General features: G+C 42.0%; 1 protein-coding gene across 3 annotated transcripts in view; it reads right to left on the minus strand.

Annotated features, from left to right (window-relative positions):
* Positions 1-19,002, minus strand: part of LOC117720335 (zinc finger protein 398) — a 25,285-nt gene continuing 6,283 nt past the window's right edge. For all 3 annotated transcript variants that reach the window (XM_034518760.2, XM_076913409.1, XM_076913410.1), the window contains 4 exons: positions 12,769-12,895; positions 11,131-11,244; positions 10,159-10,272; positions 1-7,383 (listed from right to left, as the gene is read on the minus strand). In XM_034518760.2, the coding sequence (XP_034374651.1) occupies positions 6,227-7,383; positions 10,159-10,272; positions 11,131-11,244; positions 12,769-12,895 (1,512 nt within the window). In that variant the 3' untranslated portion in view covers positions 1-6,226. The remainder of the gene's footprint in view (positions 7,384-10,158; positions 10,273-11,130; positions 11,245-12,768; positions 12,896-19,002) is intronic.

Below are 19,002 nucleotides of genomic sequence, written 5' to 3' on the forward strand. Positions count from 1 at the left end.
TGAGGTTTTATCAAGCCCTTTATTTGGAATGTAAGTTGACTAACGAGAATTTAGGAACGCACTGCTTTTGAGGCTGTTCGGATGAGGCTGTATTATCTACCTTTGGTGGTCTTAGACATGATATGGAGGGACATTTAAATGATCAAGGTGACCAAAGCCATCATATGTCTATGACTGTGGTCAATTCTTTAAAAAGAAAAGGAGGCTGGGGGATGTAACTAAGTTGGTAGAGTGTTTGCCTTACATGTACAAAGCTCTGGGTTTGATCCCCAGCACCCCATAAAACCAAGGAGAGGCGGGAGGATCAGAAGTTCAAAATAATCTAGGTGATATACCATGTCTGCAGTCAGTCTGAGATTCATGAAACCTTGTCTCAAAAAAGCAAAAATAAAAAGGAGGAGGTGGCAGGTGGGAGAACTGATCTGTAATTCCATCACTAAGGAAGTAAAGACAAAATTGTGAGTTTGGGGCTGTCTTGGTTACACAAGTGAGACTCTGTTTTCAATTAACAAACAAACAAACAAAAACGGGAGCAGGGTCAGAAAAGAATACCACCTCTCTATCCCTTGACCCGAAGTGACAAGTGACTTCTTTCACAAGATACACTGCGTATTCCAGGTTCTCTGAACAAGGATACTAAGCTTTGGTCTTATGATAGTGCCTGTGAAGTAGAAGAAACCTTGATAACATTAAACAGAAGTTGTCCCTTCTGGCAGCACTAAAACACTGTACTGTTCCCATTCCTGAACATCAAGTCCACAGACCCTGGTGCAGAGGCCAGATGAATTGTAGATTTCCCATTATAGAACCATTATAGAATCTAAAAAAAAAAAAAAAAAAAAAAAAAAAAAACAACAACAACAACAACAACAAAAAAAAAACCAAAAAACAAAAAACAAAAAACAAAAAAACAAAAAAACAAAAACAAAAAAACAAAAACAAAAACAAAAAAACAAAACAAAAAAAAAAAACAAAAAACCACCTTAAGAAATATTTAAAAGAATATTTTTAAAAAATTCTTTGTTTTACCCACAGAACCAACTAACCTGGGCTCACAGAGATTGAACTGATAGCCAGGGAGCCTGAATGGGTCTGACCCAGGCCCTCTGTATATGTTACAGTTGTGTTTCCTGGTCTTCTTGTGGGACTCCTAACAATAGAAGCAGGGGCTGTCCTCTGGCTCTCTGACTGCTTTTGGGACCCTTTTCCTCCTACTGGGTTCTTCTTCCAGTCTTAATACAAGGGGTGGTGTTTAGTTGTGCTGTAACTTGATATGTCAAGTTATCCATGGGAGGCCTGCCCTTTTCTGAAGAGAAATGGAAGAGTGGATAGAGGGCAGGAAGGTTGCTGGCAGGGTAGGAAGAAGGGGAAACTCTGTTCAGAATGTAATATAAAAGAGAAGATTTAAAAAAAAAAATTTCTTTGTTTTAAACTGCATTGTGGTACACAGCTTTAATTCCAGCACTTGGGAGACAGGGACATTCAGATTTCTGTGCATTCAAGGCCAGCCTGGACTACAGAGTGAGTTCCAGGAGCATTAGAGGTACTTAGTAGACCTTGTCTTAAAAAAACAAACAAACAAAAATAACCAAAAAAATTTAATTCAGTGGTTTAGAGCACTTGCTGCTCTTACAGAGAACCCAAGTTCAATTTCCAGAACCCACATGGTGGTTCACAACCATCCATAATTCCAATTCTACAAGATCTAACACGCTCTCTGACCTCTGCAGGCACCAGGCATGTATATGGTGCACATACATACATACATGCAAACAAAATACTGACCCATAAAATCTAAAACACTTAAAAGAGAAGTAGGAGAAGAAAGAAAAATCAAGAGAGAATCAGAGCCATATGGAGTTGTGGCATCAGAAACTTATGGAGGCTAAGAGGTGTGGAAACAGAGCAGTAAGAGATCATACTAAATGTGTGCAAACGACAAAAGTGAAAGGTGGGGTCAGCTAGCAGCCATGGATTTCTGTGAACCATCTGTTTTTATTTTTCTTTTAAAAAAAAGATTTTGTTTTGTGTATGGGTATTTTGCCTACATGCAATCTGTGTGCCACACGCATGTCTGGTGGCTGCGGAGGCTAGAGGAGAGCATCCGATCCCTTAAATACCCGTGTGGGTGCTGGGAACTAAACACAGGTTCTCAGACAAAAGCTCCTAGCACTGAGCCATCTCTCTGGCTCCTCCTCATCTCCTCCCACTTTTAAAAACAAAGTTTTCCTATGTAGGCTCTACTGGCCTTGGATTCTCAGCAATCCTCCTGTCCCAGCTTCTCAAGTGCCAGAATAACAGGTGTAAGCCATCACACTTGGCCAAACCTTGGTTCTTAACACTTGCCACTTCCAGTTCAGCCTGGCTGTGTGATTCCCTTTCACACTGGTTCTGTAAAATGTTGTGCTGTAAGTTTTTAAGCTCTAATACCTCTGAGATGCTTTATAAACAAAATTTACCTTTCAGAAGGTAAAATAATGTTATATTACTTGAGACTTGAGTCTAGGTCTGCCATCAAAAGCCCTGTTCCTTAGCCATTAAATCTGTACAAATGTGTGACAAGCATTAAGCCTGAAACTTGACAAAAGAACAGCCTGTTGTACACATCCCATATGATAAGAGAATCAGAGTGAAGGGTCAAACATATCAATTCAAACAGACACATATATGCACAGAACAACATTGGATCCTCATCTGAAAATGTCTCCTTGCTACTCGGGCAACTGCAGAGGCTGCTTTCTTGTCTAAGAAGATAAAGCAGAAGAGGAGGGAAGGAATATCTCATTTCTCCCAAGAATTATGGCATAAACTTGGGTCTTCCATCCCATTGAAATGGATAAAGGAACTTAGGTTTTTTTGTTTTTTGGGTTTTTTTTGTTTGTTTTTTTTTCATGAGACTTTTTGGGACTGAGACAGTATTTGCCATTGTCTCATAAGTCACAGGGCCTAGGCTTCTCAGGAGAAGCCTAGAGGAGTCCCTAGCAGAAACTCTGTAGAGTTCATTAATGAGGAAGTACCGTAGAGCAGGCTCTCTCTAGAGTCATGACTAAGGTGGTTCCATTGTCAAATTCCCAGTAGAAAGGGGTCAACCATATTTCACTTTCTAAACAATTAACCAACTTACACATATTTTCATATCTGTGGCAGAACCCGAGGCTCATCCAATGTCCACAATCAAAAATAAATAAATAAATAAATAGATCTAGCAAGCAAAGAGTAAATCTGGTTGGTGCCAACTCCTGGATCCACTCTGAGGACGTCTTTGTGCCACCATACAGGGGGCAGACAGATGAATAGGACTTTTCTGGGGTTTCTTCTTCTCTACAGGGACTGGTCATGAGCACCAGTCTCCAGGTGCCTCTTTAGTTACAGGATTAAATGTATAGTTTTTCTCGAGGCACCAGGTGGCAAAAAGATTCGATTTGTTGAAAACTTTTGTTAGATGGTAGTTTTCAACGAGCCATTTCTGAATTTTTGACAACAAATGGGTTCTACTTGATAGGAGATTGGCTAATGGAAAAAAAAAAAAAAAAAAAAAAAAAAAGACTATACAATAATAGCTGAGGTCCCTGCTTTCAGCCAGACTAGATATTAGGATCCCATATGTTTCTGTTGTTTATGTTTTGGGGATGGCCCTGCACATTCCCTTGTATTTGGTTTTATGGCTTTTGTTTTTCAAGACAGGTTTCTCTGTGTAGCCCTGGCTGTCCTAGAACTCCCTCTATACACCAGGCTGGCCTCTAACTCAAAGATCCTCCTGCTTCTGCCTCCTGTCAGTGCTGGCATTAAAGGTGTGCAGCAGCATCACCCAGCTGGTTTTATGGCTCTTGTTGTTATTTGAACTATAATTCACTTTTGGCCAGTTTAGATCCCTGCTGGCTACGGCTCCTTACAGAACAGACATTAGGGTGCATCTGCAGCACTCTGGCACACAGGCCTCCAATTATTAACTGTGTGTATTTGTAAGTCTGTTGGGTTCAGATGAGTTTTCGATGTTATCTAGCTCTACATCACAGGTTCAGGAGGTATCTCTTCTTCAGCTCTGGCAAACGCTTCCCTCACCCTGAGGGTAATGCTTTGACTCTTTCTCAGGTGCAGGTCTCACATTCAAGTCCCTAAGGGTCATTAATGAACCTGGAAACCTGATTTGGGGGATTTGGCTCTTTATCCCAATATAGTTCTATCATCATCTGGTACCATCCATGGGACTTTCATTGCCTACAGGCTGAAAGTTATGACAGCAGACCAGGTCTCGCACTGATATATGTCTCCCAGGATCCTTGGTGTTATTAATGTCACAAAACAGAGTTTTATGTGTGTGATTATCCTGAAGACCAACATGTTCAGACAGACTTTGCCAGGAGCACATTAATTAGGCAAACACCATTTCATACTGTGGTTACATTAGCTATGCAGATTGAAGGTTGGGCCTAGTAATAAAGGGAAAGCATCCCCTTCCTATCCAGAAAGTGTCATGTCTAAGCAGTTCCAGATCTCACTCTAGACATCACAGAAGACTCCAAGGTAAAAAGGGGATGTGGGAACAAACAGCTTTCTGTCCCAAATGTAGGCTTCTACACGCTCTGTCTACTTTGGACCCACTAAGAGCAGAACAACAAGGCAAGCTAATCCCACCAAGCCTCCACAGAGGCTTCTCTGCTGTGGTTTCCCTGTCTCCTTTGGATTTGTCTGGACAGAAGCCAAAGCAAGGACAGGATTTTGGCAGAGAACTGTATCACAAGATTTTTCTTTCTTTTTAAGGTTTCTAGAGGCTCACCTTTTCTTTCAACAGCCTCATTCTGGTGATAAAAATGTGAGAGTTGAAAAGAGACACACACCTGGCTGCACAGACACTTAGCGATGAAACTAGGTTCAGATGCTCTCAGATGACTAAGAGAGCCCAAGAAAAGAACATAAGGTAGCCATGACCCCTCAAAGTACAACAGGTGGCTGGGCATGACAGCATGCTTTTAATCCTAGCACTCCAGATACAGAGACAGGCAGATCTCTGAGTTCCAGGCCAGCTAGGACTCCACAGTGAAACCCTGTCTAAAAAAAATAGCACAACAGGTAAGCTAAACTTGATACATAGCTCTTGGTGGCTGAGAGAGTCCTTGTGTCTGTTCACTATCAGTGAGTAGGGGGCAGACAGGCAGACATCCTTTCCTTAAGAGCATCACACTACCAATGGAGCAAAAGCCCTGAGCTCCGTGGTACTTCCTGAAGTGCCTGATGCCTTGACAAAGTGCTGAAGACTGGAAAGAAAACTGGGTTGGGGATTGTGGTACATCCAGAACATGAGGCAGAGGCAGGCAGATATCTGTAAGTTCAAGGCCAGCCTGGTCTACAAAGCAAAATTCCAGGCCAGGATACACAGTGAGACCCAGTCTCCAAAGAGAAAAAAAGAGAATCAAACATCAGAAATGGAAAAACCTGGTCACTGGCTTGGAAAAGATAAGGGATGAGTTGATATAAATTTTAGGCCATGAGATCACTGCTGTGCCTGGGATCTCTGGGATCTTTAGCTCCTAAACCTGGAGAGAAAACTCTCCTGATTTCCTAACCAGTTCTCTACTCTTTTAACAGCAGACACAAGTCTGAACGTTTCCAATTAAGCTAGTAAAAGCTAAGAACTGTCCCCTTAAATAAGCTATCAAAGTCAGAATTCTTGTTCATCAACATTAAACAAAATTAGCAGACAGAATCCAGGCCTAGTAATGCAGCCTCAGTTATCACTTTTCAGGGAAAGCTGACTACACTGGTATGAACAGAGCTTAGCTGGTTTCAGACACATGGCAATATAACAAGTGGTCAAAGCACATTCTTCCAACAATCATCTCACCACTGAGCAATTAGAGAGGCTCTGAGCATTCTCAGGCTCCTGATGGCTTCGAGGTTTGGGCCTCTTCCCATGTCCCTGTCTCTACCTAGAGTCAGTCTGCTCTCACTCTGCTACTCTGACAAGACGACCAGAAGCCATATCTTGCTTTATAACTCTGCTTTTGTGGTATCTGACAAGATAGGGGTGCTGGAATCTCTTCCAGTTTTCAAAATATGGTATTCTTGTACTGCCGTGGATTTCCAAAGCACAAGCATGCCTCTAGCTGAGTATAGATCTCAAATTCCTTTATGTAACAGATATAATTACTATAGGTTTAAGAATATGTGGGCTTTCTCCTGGACTTTCTGCTCTGCTTTGAACATAAACAACCAACAGGCCTCAGATCTACAAAACCACCCCTCCACTCCCTTCCCCATACCACTGACTAGATTCTAGACCTTCAGTGCTAACACTTAGGCCAGAGGTTTCCAGGGCAGTTAAGAGTGGACCAGGTGGGTCTGGTGGCTGTACGGAAGGGTCCCTGTCACCCGCACAGCCTCCATTGTGACCGGTCCGTAGGTGGTCCTTGAGCGTCTGCTTGTAGCGGAAGCTCCTTCCACACACTGCACAGGGGTATGGCCGCTCGCCTGTGTGGATGCGCTGGTGCTTCATGAGGTGGTGTTTGCGGATGAAGCTCTTGCCACAGTGCGGACACTGGAAAGGCCGCTCACCAGTGTGCAGCCTTCGGTGGTTTAACAAGTGTTCCTTACGCATGAAGCTCTTGCTACAGTCTGTGCACGGGTAGGGACGCTCTCCTGTGTGGATCATCTGGTGACGAATCAACGCGGAGTGGCCATTGAAGTCAATGCCACACTGAGGACAGGAGAAGGGGCGCTCCTGTGCGTGTCCCCTCTGATGAAGCAGGAGACTGATCTTAAGGCTGAAGCTACGACCGCATTGTGGGCAACGGAAGGGCCTCTCAGTAGCATGAGCTCGCCGATGGCTGGTGAGTCGAGCCTGGTCAGCGAAGCGCTTGGGACAATCAGGACAGAGGAAAGGGCGCTCAGTGCTGTTGTGCACCCGAAGGTGGTATGTGAGTCGTGAGGGGTGAGTGAATGTCCGGGCGCAGTGAGGGCAGGTGGGCGGGGTTTCATTGGCATGATCCTGGGAGGTGCTACCAACATCTGCTTGTGGGGCGAAGTGCTTAGGACACTGGGCACAGGTTAAAGGGTGTTCAGTGGCATGGCTACACTGATGTGTCATTAACATGTCTTGGCTGAGGCTCTTGCCACAATGGTGGCATGAGAACACCTGCTCTCCAACTGGAGGTGGGAGTGGGTAGCTTCCTAACTGAGTAAAAGTCACTTGTCCCTCTGAAGCTTCAGGCAGGTCAGAGGCTGTCCGTCCAAAAGGTGCCATGGGTGTACACTGCTGGCTTTTGAAAGCTATATCTGAAAATGCATCCTTGGCTGCTGCTGGTGGTGGAGCAGAGAAGGCTACTGGAACTTCAGGACACAAGGAGGCTCTAGCAAGGTCTTCAGCTTTGATAACAAGTTCTTCATCTGAAAGAAGGGACTTAGAGTTACACCTGCCAACAGCCATCTCACCAGTACCTCTCACACTCCTGCCCAGCTCTTGCAGGTTGCTCTAAGCAGCTAACTGTTCAGATAAGCTTGGGGAAAGGGCTCTCATTACTAATTAGGCACCCATAGGCTGTGTGGCAAACCATTAGAAATATAAGACTGTACTTGAACTTTGGTGCTCCATTTTATAGAGAGATAGCTTTGGCACCAATCTTCCCCACATTGTTTTCTTTGTCTCACCTCTACTCAATAACTTTCTCTGCTACTCGTGTGTCAGGGCCTAAAATCAACTTTTTACTCCTAGTCTGCATTCTATGAGATAAGCCCTTCCTTGAAGTCGGTTGACTCTATCTTCCCAAAGGTAAGAGCACACTGCCGCCTCTGCATCTTTGGTCATGTTGTTCTCTTTTGTCCAGGGTGTTCCCCATCTCCCTCCCTGTGTTCCCAAATCAGTTAAGTCAAATTAGTCAATATTTTAGGCCCATTCAGTCATCACACTCTTTTACTAGGGATGGGATCAGGAAAGGTGGTGAGATGGGGCTTTGTAACGAAGTCTAGTCTTGAACTTACTATATAGCTGAGTATAGCCTGGAACTCAAGTATTAGAACTACAGGTTGGATTTTCATATCCTTGGTTACACATTATCTAAATACTTAAACTAAAACTGACACATGTTTTTCCAAAGCTCAAATGTCTTAAATCATCCATCTAACTCACTCCTGCACCTAAAACCAGACATGCCTAGACTGGTATGTATGTCTATGGTGTAAATTTTCTTTTCTTTTTTTTTTTTTTTTTTTTTTTTTTTTTTTGGTTTTTCGAGACAGGGTTTCTCTGTGTAGCCCTGGCTGTCCTGGAACTCATTCTGTAGACCAGGCTGGCCTCGAACTTAGAAATCCACCTGCCTCTGCCTCCCAAGTGCTGGGATTTAAGGCGTGGGCCACCACTACCCGACTAAATTTTCTAAAGAACAGAAACTGGTATTTCTCAGTTGCATTCCCCAGAATCTAAAGAAACAGAGGTACAGAACAAACAAACAAACACCTCCAAGATTCTATTAAGCTATATAAACAATCTGACCTTCAGATTCTCTTTTGTAAAAGGAATTATCTTGAAGATAAATGAAAGCAGTGAATTAATCTGGTGGCTATATTTCTCAACCAACTAATTCCCCAATAACCACACAGAGAGGCTGAGATTTATTAAAATTGCCTTGAACCAAATAGTGAACAATCGTTGCTTCATTCTAAACCTCCAAGCGAGCCGGGATTCCTCCCAGGAGACATTCCTGTCTTACTTGAACATTTCCATCCTTACTTGATTTCACTCTTTCTCCTGATGTTTTTCTCCACTGCCCTCGTGGCTCCTTCCCCGCTCTCTGTCTACACCCCTCTTAGATTGGAAGTCCCACCTATTCTCTCTGTAAAGCTCTGTATTGGTTCATTGCTTTTATTGGCAAGGCAGAGAATGAATGGGGAGCAATGTTTATACAAACTTGAGACCGATGCTTCTAAGAGTAAACATAACAAAGCCATGTCTGGATTGAAACAAGCTGTGAGGGCAGAGAAATCAGCATGTGAGTAACACAAGGGTGAACTACACAGTGTATGTCTTCCTGACATGAAGCATTAAGTCTTCACTCTTTTATAAATGACATTACGTATCTTGTGGGAGGGGGGCATGTTCATCCCATACTGCAAATGTGGAGGGCAGACGACAGCCTGTAGGAGTGGGTTCTCTCCTCTCACCATGTGAGTTTTGAGGAACTTAGATGGTTATGCTTGGCAACAGGTGCCATCTCATTGGTCAATATTCTCTTTTATAATTCAAGAGGTAAATCACAGCTGGCCCCAAATCTCATTATAGAAGGAAACATCTGTTTCTTTGCCTATTGTTATTTTTCTTTATTTGAGGCAGGGCTCTTACTATTTCCATCTGCACTCTTCTAACACTTTTATCCCTATTGCCCAGTTCTCTCTAGCCCACTCCCCATTTTTGTGCTATTCTGTTATGAATACTTGATGACTGAGGCACTGAGTCTTGCTGTATAACCCTGAGTGGCCAAAAACTTACTAGGTAGACCAGACAATCCTCTTGCTTAAGACAATCCTCCTGCTTAAAGTAATCCTACTTCTGCCTGCTGAGCACTGGGATTACAGGCCATTATCACACCTGAGTCTGTTCTGTCTGTCCTTTCGAAGTGATCTTCAAACGTTCTGTTTTTCTAACTCCCGTATTTTTTATTCATTTATATACACATATTATTTTTTCCCTGGCAATCTTGTTTTTCTTTTTTAAATATGGTGCTACAGGCTGAACACAGGACTCTGTGCGTGTCACCACACTTTCCTTACTGATATATCTAGCCCCAACAGTTCTAATTTACAGTAAGTTTTCTAGGCTGGTGAGATGATGACTCAGTGGGTAAATGCTCTTGCCATCAAGCCTGACAACCTGTGTTTAATTTCTAGGACCCATATAGTAGGAGAACCAACTCCCAAAAGCTGTTCTCGGATCTGAGTATGTGCCTCCCCACACACTAATAAATTAATGTTGTTTTTTTTTTTTTTTTAATGCGTTTTCCTACTTAAAATTTATCTTGGTGGCCTTTTGGCTTTGTTTCTAATTTGGCTAACCATACTTTTCTTTTCTCCCTCACTGTTCCTTGTCTTTCTAGCACCTTTTAAGCTGCATTCTTCAGTCTTCCCTCATATGAGCTGGATCTGAGTATCTCTGTTTTCTCTGTTACTCACCAGCATAGCTCCCTTTGTACAGCTCACTCTCTTTAGACTCCTGGGGGACTCCAACCTGAGGCTCTTCCTCTTGCTTAATCCAAGACAGAATATCTGAGGTTGAAAGGCCAGGTTCTATTTGTGGAGAAAAAGAGAGAGTAGTCTTCAGGGACTTGAATTAGATTGTGAAACTGTGTTGAGAGCTGGCTCAATGGTTAAGGCACTTGTTGCACTTGCAGAGAATCTGGGTTCGATTCCGACTACACAACCATCTGTGATTGCAGTTCCAACAGCCTCTTCTGACCTTCTTGGGCATGTAGTGAACATGCAAACATGCAGGCAAAACATTCATGCACATAAAATAATACATCTCTTCAAAAGGTAATGTAACCATGTTCATTTGTTCAATATAACATTATTGTTTTTTAAAAATTTTCTTCTTTTTCTTTTTTGTTTTTGTTTTTGCTATATAGCTTTACAGATTCACAGCTTTTCAGGATTCACAGAAATCCACTTGCCTTTACTTCTGAAGTGCTGGGATTAAAACAAATGTACACCACCACATCTGTTTACTGATACTTCTTTATTTTATTTTTTTTCCTTTAGAGACATGATTTTATGTAACCCAGATTGGCCTCAAACTTGTTATGTGGCCAAGGATGGCACTGAATTCCTAATCTCCCTGTCCCTGATCTACCTGTATTCTGAGAAGCCAAGCTGGTGCCATCATGCCTGTGAAACATGATTATAATAATCATATTTCTGATGAATAAAATTTTATTCATTTAGGACCTTCTCTTTACATACATCAGCCCCAATACACTTTTATTTACCTCTGTATACATGTGTACCTTAGAGCAAAACCTGTAGGGGTAGAATCTCTGATTTCACTGTGTGGGATCTGTGGTGGGATCCATTGCCTTCTTCTGGTGTGTCTGAAGACAGCTACGGTGTACTCATACACAAGTATATAAAACCCTTTCTCTTGTTTACCTTCACTGGGGTCTGCAGGAATCTCACTTGCTTCTGGCCTTGGTTGGTCATCTGTACTATGTTCTCCTTCTGGTTGAATCTGAGATAAAACATCAGGTTGATTCATGGCATAATCTAGAAGAGGAAAGATGGAAAGCAGGCGTGACAAAGAGATAAACGAGTGTGACAACAACCGCCATCAAGGCAGCTGAATGTTTGGCGGCCACAGTCAGGGAATCAATTTCTTTTAGATCCTGTGTCCTTCTTCCCATCTACCCACCTCCAACCACTTACAGCAGCTACTCAAGAAACCAGGTAAAAACTGCAATGTATAGGAAATGCACATAGTAGGTCCTCCAACCACTTACAGCAGCTACTCAAGAAACCAGGTAAAAACTGCAATGTATAGGAAATGCACATAGTAGGTCCTCCAACCACTTACAACAGCTACTCAAGAAAGCAGGTAAAAACTGTATAGGAAATGCACATAGTAGGTCCTCCAACCACTTACAGCAGCTACTCAAGAAACCAGGTAAAAACTGCAATGTATAGGAAATGCACATAGTAGGTCCTTCAACCACTTAGAACAGCTACTCAAGAAAGCAGGTAAAAACTGTATAGGAAATGCACATAGTAGGTCCTCCAACCACTTACAGCAGCTACTCAAGAAAGCAGGTAAAAACTGCAATGTATAGGAAATGCACATAGTAGGTCCTCCAACCACTTACAACAGCTACTCAAGAAAGCAGGTAAAAACTGCAATGTATAGGAAATGCACATAGTAGGTCCTCCAACCACTTACAACAGCTACTCAAGAAAGCAGGTAAAAACTGCAATGTATAGGAAATGCACATAGTAGGTCCTCCAACCACTTACAACAGCTACTCAAGAAAGCAGGTAAAAACTGCAATGTATAGGAAATGCACATAGTAGGTCCTCCAACCACTTACAGCAGCTACTCAAGAAAGCAGGTAAAAACTGCAATGTATAGGAAATGCACATAGTAGGTCCTCCAACCACTTACAACAGCTACTCAAGAAAGCAGGTAAAAACTGCAATGTATAGGAAATGCACATAGTAGGTCCTCCAACCACTTACAACAGGTACTCAAGAAAGCAGGTAAAAACTGCAATGTATAGGAAATGCACATAGTAGGTCCTCCAACTACTTACAACAGGTACTCAAGAAAGCAGGTAAAAACTGCAATGTATAGGAAATGCACATAGTAGGTCCTCCAACTACTTACAGCAGCTACTCAAGAAAGCAGGTAAAAACTGCAATGTATAGGAAATGCACATAGTAGGTCCTCCAACTACTTACAGCAGCTACTCAAGAAAGCAGGTAAAAACTGCAATGTATAGGAAATGCACATAGTAGGTCCTCCAACCACTTACAACAGCTACTCAAGAAAGCAGGTAAAAACTGTATAGGAAATGCACATAGTAGGTCCTCCAACCACTTACAACAACTACTCAAGAAAGCAGGTAAAAACTGTAATGTATAGGAAATGCACATAGTAGGTTAGCTCTGTCCTTTGGCTTGCCACCAGATTCTGTACTGTATGAGAACAATGAGAATGAGGACACTGGAGAAAAAGGAAGTGTTTGAACTCTCTTGGGACTGTGGCACCTCAATCAAAAGGTGCTCACTCAGCCTCACCCATGGAGATGAGAGACTCGTAGTTGCCCTTCATGATATTCTTGTAAAGTTCCTTTTGCCATTCTTCTAATTTTTCCCACTCTGGGGTGGAAAAGTAGATGGAGACATCATCAAATGCCACAGGCACCTAAAATGATAAGCACACGGGTTAGTTAGTCCCCCCCAGGCACCCAGTACCTGATAAATCCTTCCCTCCACTCATCAGCCATTTTACTTAGATTTTACAACCTAAGGGAGGTCAGGTCAGTAAGTATTGTAGGGCCAGTGAGACGGCTCAGTGAGTAAAGGCACTTGCCATTCAGCCTTGTAACCTGAGCTCAACGCCTCAGCCCACGGTAAAGGAGAGAAGTGCCTTCCCTATGTATCCTTGTGCCTTTACACATGTGCTGTGGTACACCAGACATGCACACACAAAAAACGGATGCAGTTTAAAAAATACTTTAAAAATATTCTAAGCCAAGCATGGCAGCATCCACCTTTAATCCCAGAATTAGGGAGGCAGAGACAGGTGGGTCTGTGAGTTCAAGGCCATCTTGGTCTACAGAGTGAGTTCCAAGACAGCCAGGGCTACAGAGAAAACCTGTCTTGAACAAACAAAACACAAAAATTGTAAATAGCTTATGCTGTTTTTCTTTGAGTTTTTAAATACTATTTTATTGAGAATTTTATACAATGTATTTTAATCATATTTATCCCCCAACTCCTCGCAGATCCATCTCTATTTTCCTACACACACAACTTGCATGTTTGCTCTTCCCATCCTCCTCTCTCAAAGCCATTACATTTAATTTGTGTTGCTCAAATATTCTTGGGTGTGGAGCCTACCTTGGAAGCATGGTTGACTTACCAAGAGTCATTCTCTTTCTTTTAATGTTCCACTTGTCAATAATAAAACCCTAAAACCCTGATACAAACACAAAATAACATGAACCGGAACAAACTCATTATTCTCACAGTCTCTGAAGGACATTTTGGATTGTTTTTTACATATGGAATATTTGTAGCCCAGTCTGACCTAGAACTTGCTTTGTAGCTAAGGATGGGCTTAAGGTGATGTTCTTGTCTCCAGCTCCTGAGTGTTAGATTCTAAGCATGTGCCACCAAGCCCAGCCTCTTTGGAGATTTTCTACTTGAGCAGCAGAATTCTTTTTCAGCTCTTAATTCTGCCACTTTAGCCTCTGGACATTCTAGTTTCTAGAAGACTTAACAAGTTATTCCACCCTATTTTATTATCTATTTTATTATTTATTTACTTAGTAATTGAGGCAGAGTCTCACATAGCCCAGACTGGCCTTAAACTTGTGGTCCCCCTGCCTTCACCTCTCAAGTGCTAGAATGACAGGTATGTGTCACCAAGTCCAGGTCACTGGATTTTTACTGTCTTTGGGTTTGTTGTTGTTGTTGCTGCATTACAAACCCACTGCTGACCTCAGGCTCTTACATGTGCTAGGTGAGGCGCTAAGACTTTACTTCTGTAAAGTTCCCTCCAAGCTCTGCAAGCAAAACTGAAAATTTTCTTGGTCAGTTTGCGAGTCTGATACTAGTTTTATTTTACTCTTTGACAGTTGATTAAATTTTATTTTATTTTATTTTATTTTATTTTATTTTACTTTATTTTCTAGAACAGGTCTCACTATGTAATTCTGCCTGACCCAGAACTTGCAATGAACTCACTGAGATATGTATGCCTCTGCCTTGAGTCCTGGGAATAAAGGCCTGCACTAGCCACTTGATACCATTAGAACTCTAAGAATCTGTCAACATACTCTCTCTTCCAGGAGGAAAACTGTAAGAAAAAGTGAGGTGACAGTTATGAAAAAAATTCTGGTTTTCTTATTTTTCAGTTTTCTTTCCAGAAGTTTTTCCCTTTTACTTCTTATTAAGACAGAACCCCCAGAAGGCCAAATTGTGCCACATTCACACACAGGCTTGCCAAAAGGTAGGGAAGAACACTCACATCCACTCACCCCATCTCGCCAATCACTAGGGGTTCAATGAGGCGTGAGGTTAAATGATGTGGTCGTATCCTGGGAAGTTTGGTTCAGCCCTCCATACCTGCCAGGTATCCCAACAAATAGGAGACAAAGTGAGCCAGAGCAGGGTAGGCAGGAGGCAGAGTAGCAAGGGGAGAGTGGGAAAGGAGGTTCAGTAGCAAGAAGAAGAAAGGCAGAAGAGGTAGAGTAGAAAAAAGCTAAAGTACCAAAGGAACCAGAGAAGTGAGGAAGAGCACGAGATGGAGCCTCACAGCAAACAGGAGGCAGAGGGGAGCCAGGCTGCGGCCCCAGGGGGAATCCCCAGAAAGTTCTGGAGAAAGAGAAGATGGCACGGAAGAAAAGCCCCTTTCCTTCCTAGTAGAGCAGCTCTTACAGGTGGCACTGCCTCACACTACTGTTCTTCCCCTCAACTTCCTTAGTTAATAATGTTTCATTTGTTTTATTTGTTATTTTAGATAAGGCCTCATTATACAGCCTGGCTGGCCTGAAGTCACTGTACATCATAAGTTGGCCTGAAATTCACGGTCCTCCTGTCTTGGCCTCCAGAGTACTGGAATTACAGGTCTATGCCACTACTCTTGACTTCATTAAGTAAATATCAGTATCTGTTTGGCTGCCAGGAATTATCTGATATAGTAGGAAAGACGCTGGGAGACAGTTTTAGGGAACAAGGAGTTGACCCCTAGAGCTCTGTGCTTTGGGACCATGACTCACCCAGAGGAGAAGCAAGTGCAAAGCAGTTCTGAATACCCACTGCACACAATGTTCTCCCTAAGCACCAAAATTAAAGTAGGCTTTCTGCTCAAAAGAGGCATATGATCATAGGTAGTTGAGTGACAGAGATGTGAAACTTTACCAACAGATTTCTAATACAGGTGGGCTGACCCTAAAAGAGATGGCATTTGGGTTTAGTCTCTGAGTTTGAGCTGGTCTATATAGTGAATTGCAGGCCAGCCAAGGATACATAATGAGGTACTGCCTCAATAAACCAAACACAGAGAAAATGAAGTAATGGCTCAAAATCTCTGAAGGAAGAAATATTTTCACAAAAATTGTAGAACTAGCTAAAAGAGCAATCTCATATTAAATTATTATTACTCTGCATTTTTGTATGCCTCTGCATATGAAGTATGCCTCCAATGCATTTTTTCTTAATAAGTTTGAGGACGTACTCCAGGAAACAAATGAGTAAAAAAGTATGCTGGTGGCAGGACACACTGTACCATAAAGGAATGATTACAGGTAGCCCCGCACAAGATACATACAGAAGAAAGCAGTGAATCCAGATTAGATTTAAGATCGGAAGAGAACCCAGAATATGAATCCAGGTGAGAAAAGGTCACCAAGAAGTCTTAGAGACAAGAGAATATGAAATAACAAAATACACAACACTTTCAGGCTTTAGAATACAGTAAAAGTATTTAGTAGAAAAGACCAACCTCTACTAGAAGACACAAGAGCTATGACCGTGAGCCCTTAGAGAAATGGCTGCAAGGGAAAGAGGTGGCCCAGTGGTTAAGAGCACTGGCTGCTCTTCCAGAGGACCTAAGTTTGATTCCCAGCACTTATATAGCTTGCAATTATTTGTAACTCCAGTCTCAGGGGGATCTAATGCCCTTTTCTGGTCCCCAGCAGTCACCAAGCACAGTGCACAAACATGTATACAGGCAAAACACCTGTACACAAAATAATAATGACAATGATGATGATGATGATGATACCTCTACACATGGGCTGTGGCAAGCATGTGCCCCATCTGACAAAATGTAATTTTTTAAAAAATATGCTCATTAAAAATAAATAAATAAATAAATAAATAAATAAGAAATTCATTCATTAAAAGCAGGGCCTAGTACATGTGAGGCAAGCACTCTACCAACAGAACCATATCTCCCAGTCCAAATTTTCAGTATGTTTTGACTAAAACGAAACACATTTTAATTTCCTAAGGAAATACCTGAAGGAAATTGTATTATTTTATATATGCTTTTGGAATTTAAGACAGTTTAAATGTTATGCATTTCTCTCGGTATGACACTAACTTTAAATTAATTGCTATTTTATTAATAAAAAATTAAATTTAAGGGATTCCCAAAGGACATCTGAAGGGCCCAAAATATGCAAATAAAACACACAGTAGGGAGTACTATATCAGGACCCAATTCTGCCTGCTTCTGCCTCCCAAGTGCTAGGATTAAAAGGTATAAGCCATGCCGGGCAGTGGTGGCACATTTCTTTACTTTCTGAGTTCGAGCCCAGCCTGGTCTACAGAGTGAGTTCCAGGACAGCCAGGACTACTGTCTCGAAAAAACAAAAACAAACAAACAAAACAAAGAAACAAGAAAAGTATAAGCCATCATGTCCAACATTTTCACACTTTTTTTTTCTTTTTTGAGGTAGTCTCATGTAGCACAGGCTAGCTTCACACTTGTTGTTAATGACCTTAAACTCCTAAGCTTCTCTCCACCTCTTGAGTGTTGGAATTATATGTATCTGCTATCATACTCAGTTTTATAAGTGCCATAGCTTCAAGCATGCTAGGCAATCTCTGGTAACTGAGCTACATTTTTGTTCTCTCTCTCTCTCTCTCTCTCTCTCTCTCTCTCTCTCTCTCTCTCTCTCTGTGTGTGTGTGTATGTGTGTGTGTGTGTGTGTTGTTGTTGTTGTTGTTGGTATTTCTGTGTAGCTGTGACTGGCCTATTTTATTAGTATGTCAGGCTGTCCTTGATCATGAGTCTCCTGAATGCTGGGGTTACAGGTGTGTGCTACCATGCCTGACTCTGGTTAAACTTCAAGCCGTCACTTCTTTGTAAAATAGTGAGTAAAGTTATCAGATCACACTTTAAAGGATTATTATACTAAGTGAAAATATAAAGAACCCCATCAGAGCACTTAACTCTTCATGAGACTCTAGCTAATACTCATGAAGAAAAGCATTTGAAATGTCCTTTGCTATGACACCTTGGATAACTCTGTATGTACTAAAGTTAGTAACGGTTATGTCCCCATCGCAAGTAAAGAATAATATATATTATATACAATTAATCATGTAAAAGTTATATATCTTTATATAACATATATCTGTTTACAATATATACATCTGCTGCAGTATTAATAAATTCCCTCTGGAAAGATAAGGGGAAAAACAATGCTAGCTTCTGAGGAGTCCTAGAGTGTATTCTAAGCTTCTACTCTCACCTTAAACAACTTTTTCTAACGTATACAGTTATTTCATCTGCCTGTATGTGTCGCATTCATGCCCTGTACCTGTGGAGTCCACACCAGATCCCTGTCACTAGTCGTGAGCTTCCATGCAAGTGCTGTGAGTAGAGCCTGGGTCCTCTGGAAATGCAGCAGTGCACTCCTGCCCTTACTTTTCATAGTTCTGTGCTTACACCTAAGAAGAAAGAAACTCTATTCCTATTATTCTTTGCCTCACTTTCTACTTACTCTACAACTATGCTATTCTGTCTTCTAGCTCTATCTTGCCACTCAAACAGATTAGATCAAGATCTCCTCTGACAGCCTTGTTGCCAGTCATGTTCACTGTCCTTATCTTTCTGGACCATCCAGTGTGGTAACTGCAAACACAACTCTACTTGAAACGCTGTTTTCCATCTTAGCTCTGTGCACCTCCTACTTTCCAATTTGTTTCCCTACTGCCTCACCAGTGTATCCTGCTGAGATTCCTCTGCTCACTCCTCCTCCTACCTCTGGATTGTGATCTCTTGTTATCCACACGCTCACTAGAGCCATCTCTTTCATCTCATAACTAACAATACAATGCATGTCAGTAGCTCTCCACCCTTCCTTGAGCTTCTTGAACCTAACACTGCCCCAGGATAACTACTCTACTCATTACTTCTACCTCCTGAAGTATTATGATGAAGCAAGACAGTACAGAGGTTCCTCCATTTTATATTCTTGGTGAAGCCATTCTAGGTTTAACTAGAATCTGATCTCCTTGATGGAGAATCCCATAGAAAACAACCCAACTTTATTCTAGGAACCAAAAGTCAAAATGTCCTAGCTAACTTATCTTAGCTTTCCTTAAAACTGCCTGTTTGTAGGGAACCCTCTCCACTTATCTTAGCTTCTGTTAAAACTGCTTGCTACAAACTGGGTACTTCTGCAAAGCTCTCCTGCAGCTGTTGAGCCAAGATGCCAGGATGTAGTTTCTGCCTTTAAAAACACCCTGTGTTCTGGACAGGGGTTGGGGTGGAAATAGGGTGTTCTTAGT

The sequence above is a fragment of the Arvicanthis niloticus genome, chromosome 15, assembly GCF_011762505.2.
Source record: "Arvicanthis niloticus isolate mArvNil1 chromosome 15, mArvNil1.pat.X, whole genome shotgun sequence".
In the NCBI taxonomy this organism is placed as follows: Eukaryota; Metazoa; Chordata; class Mammalia; order Rodentia; family Muridae; genus Arvicanthis; species Arvicanthis niloticus.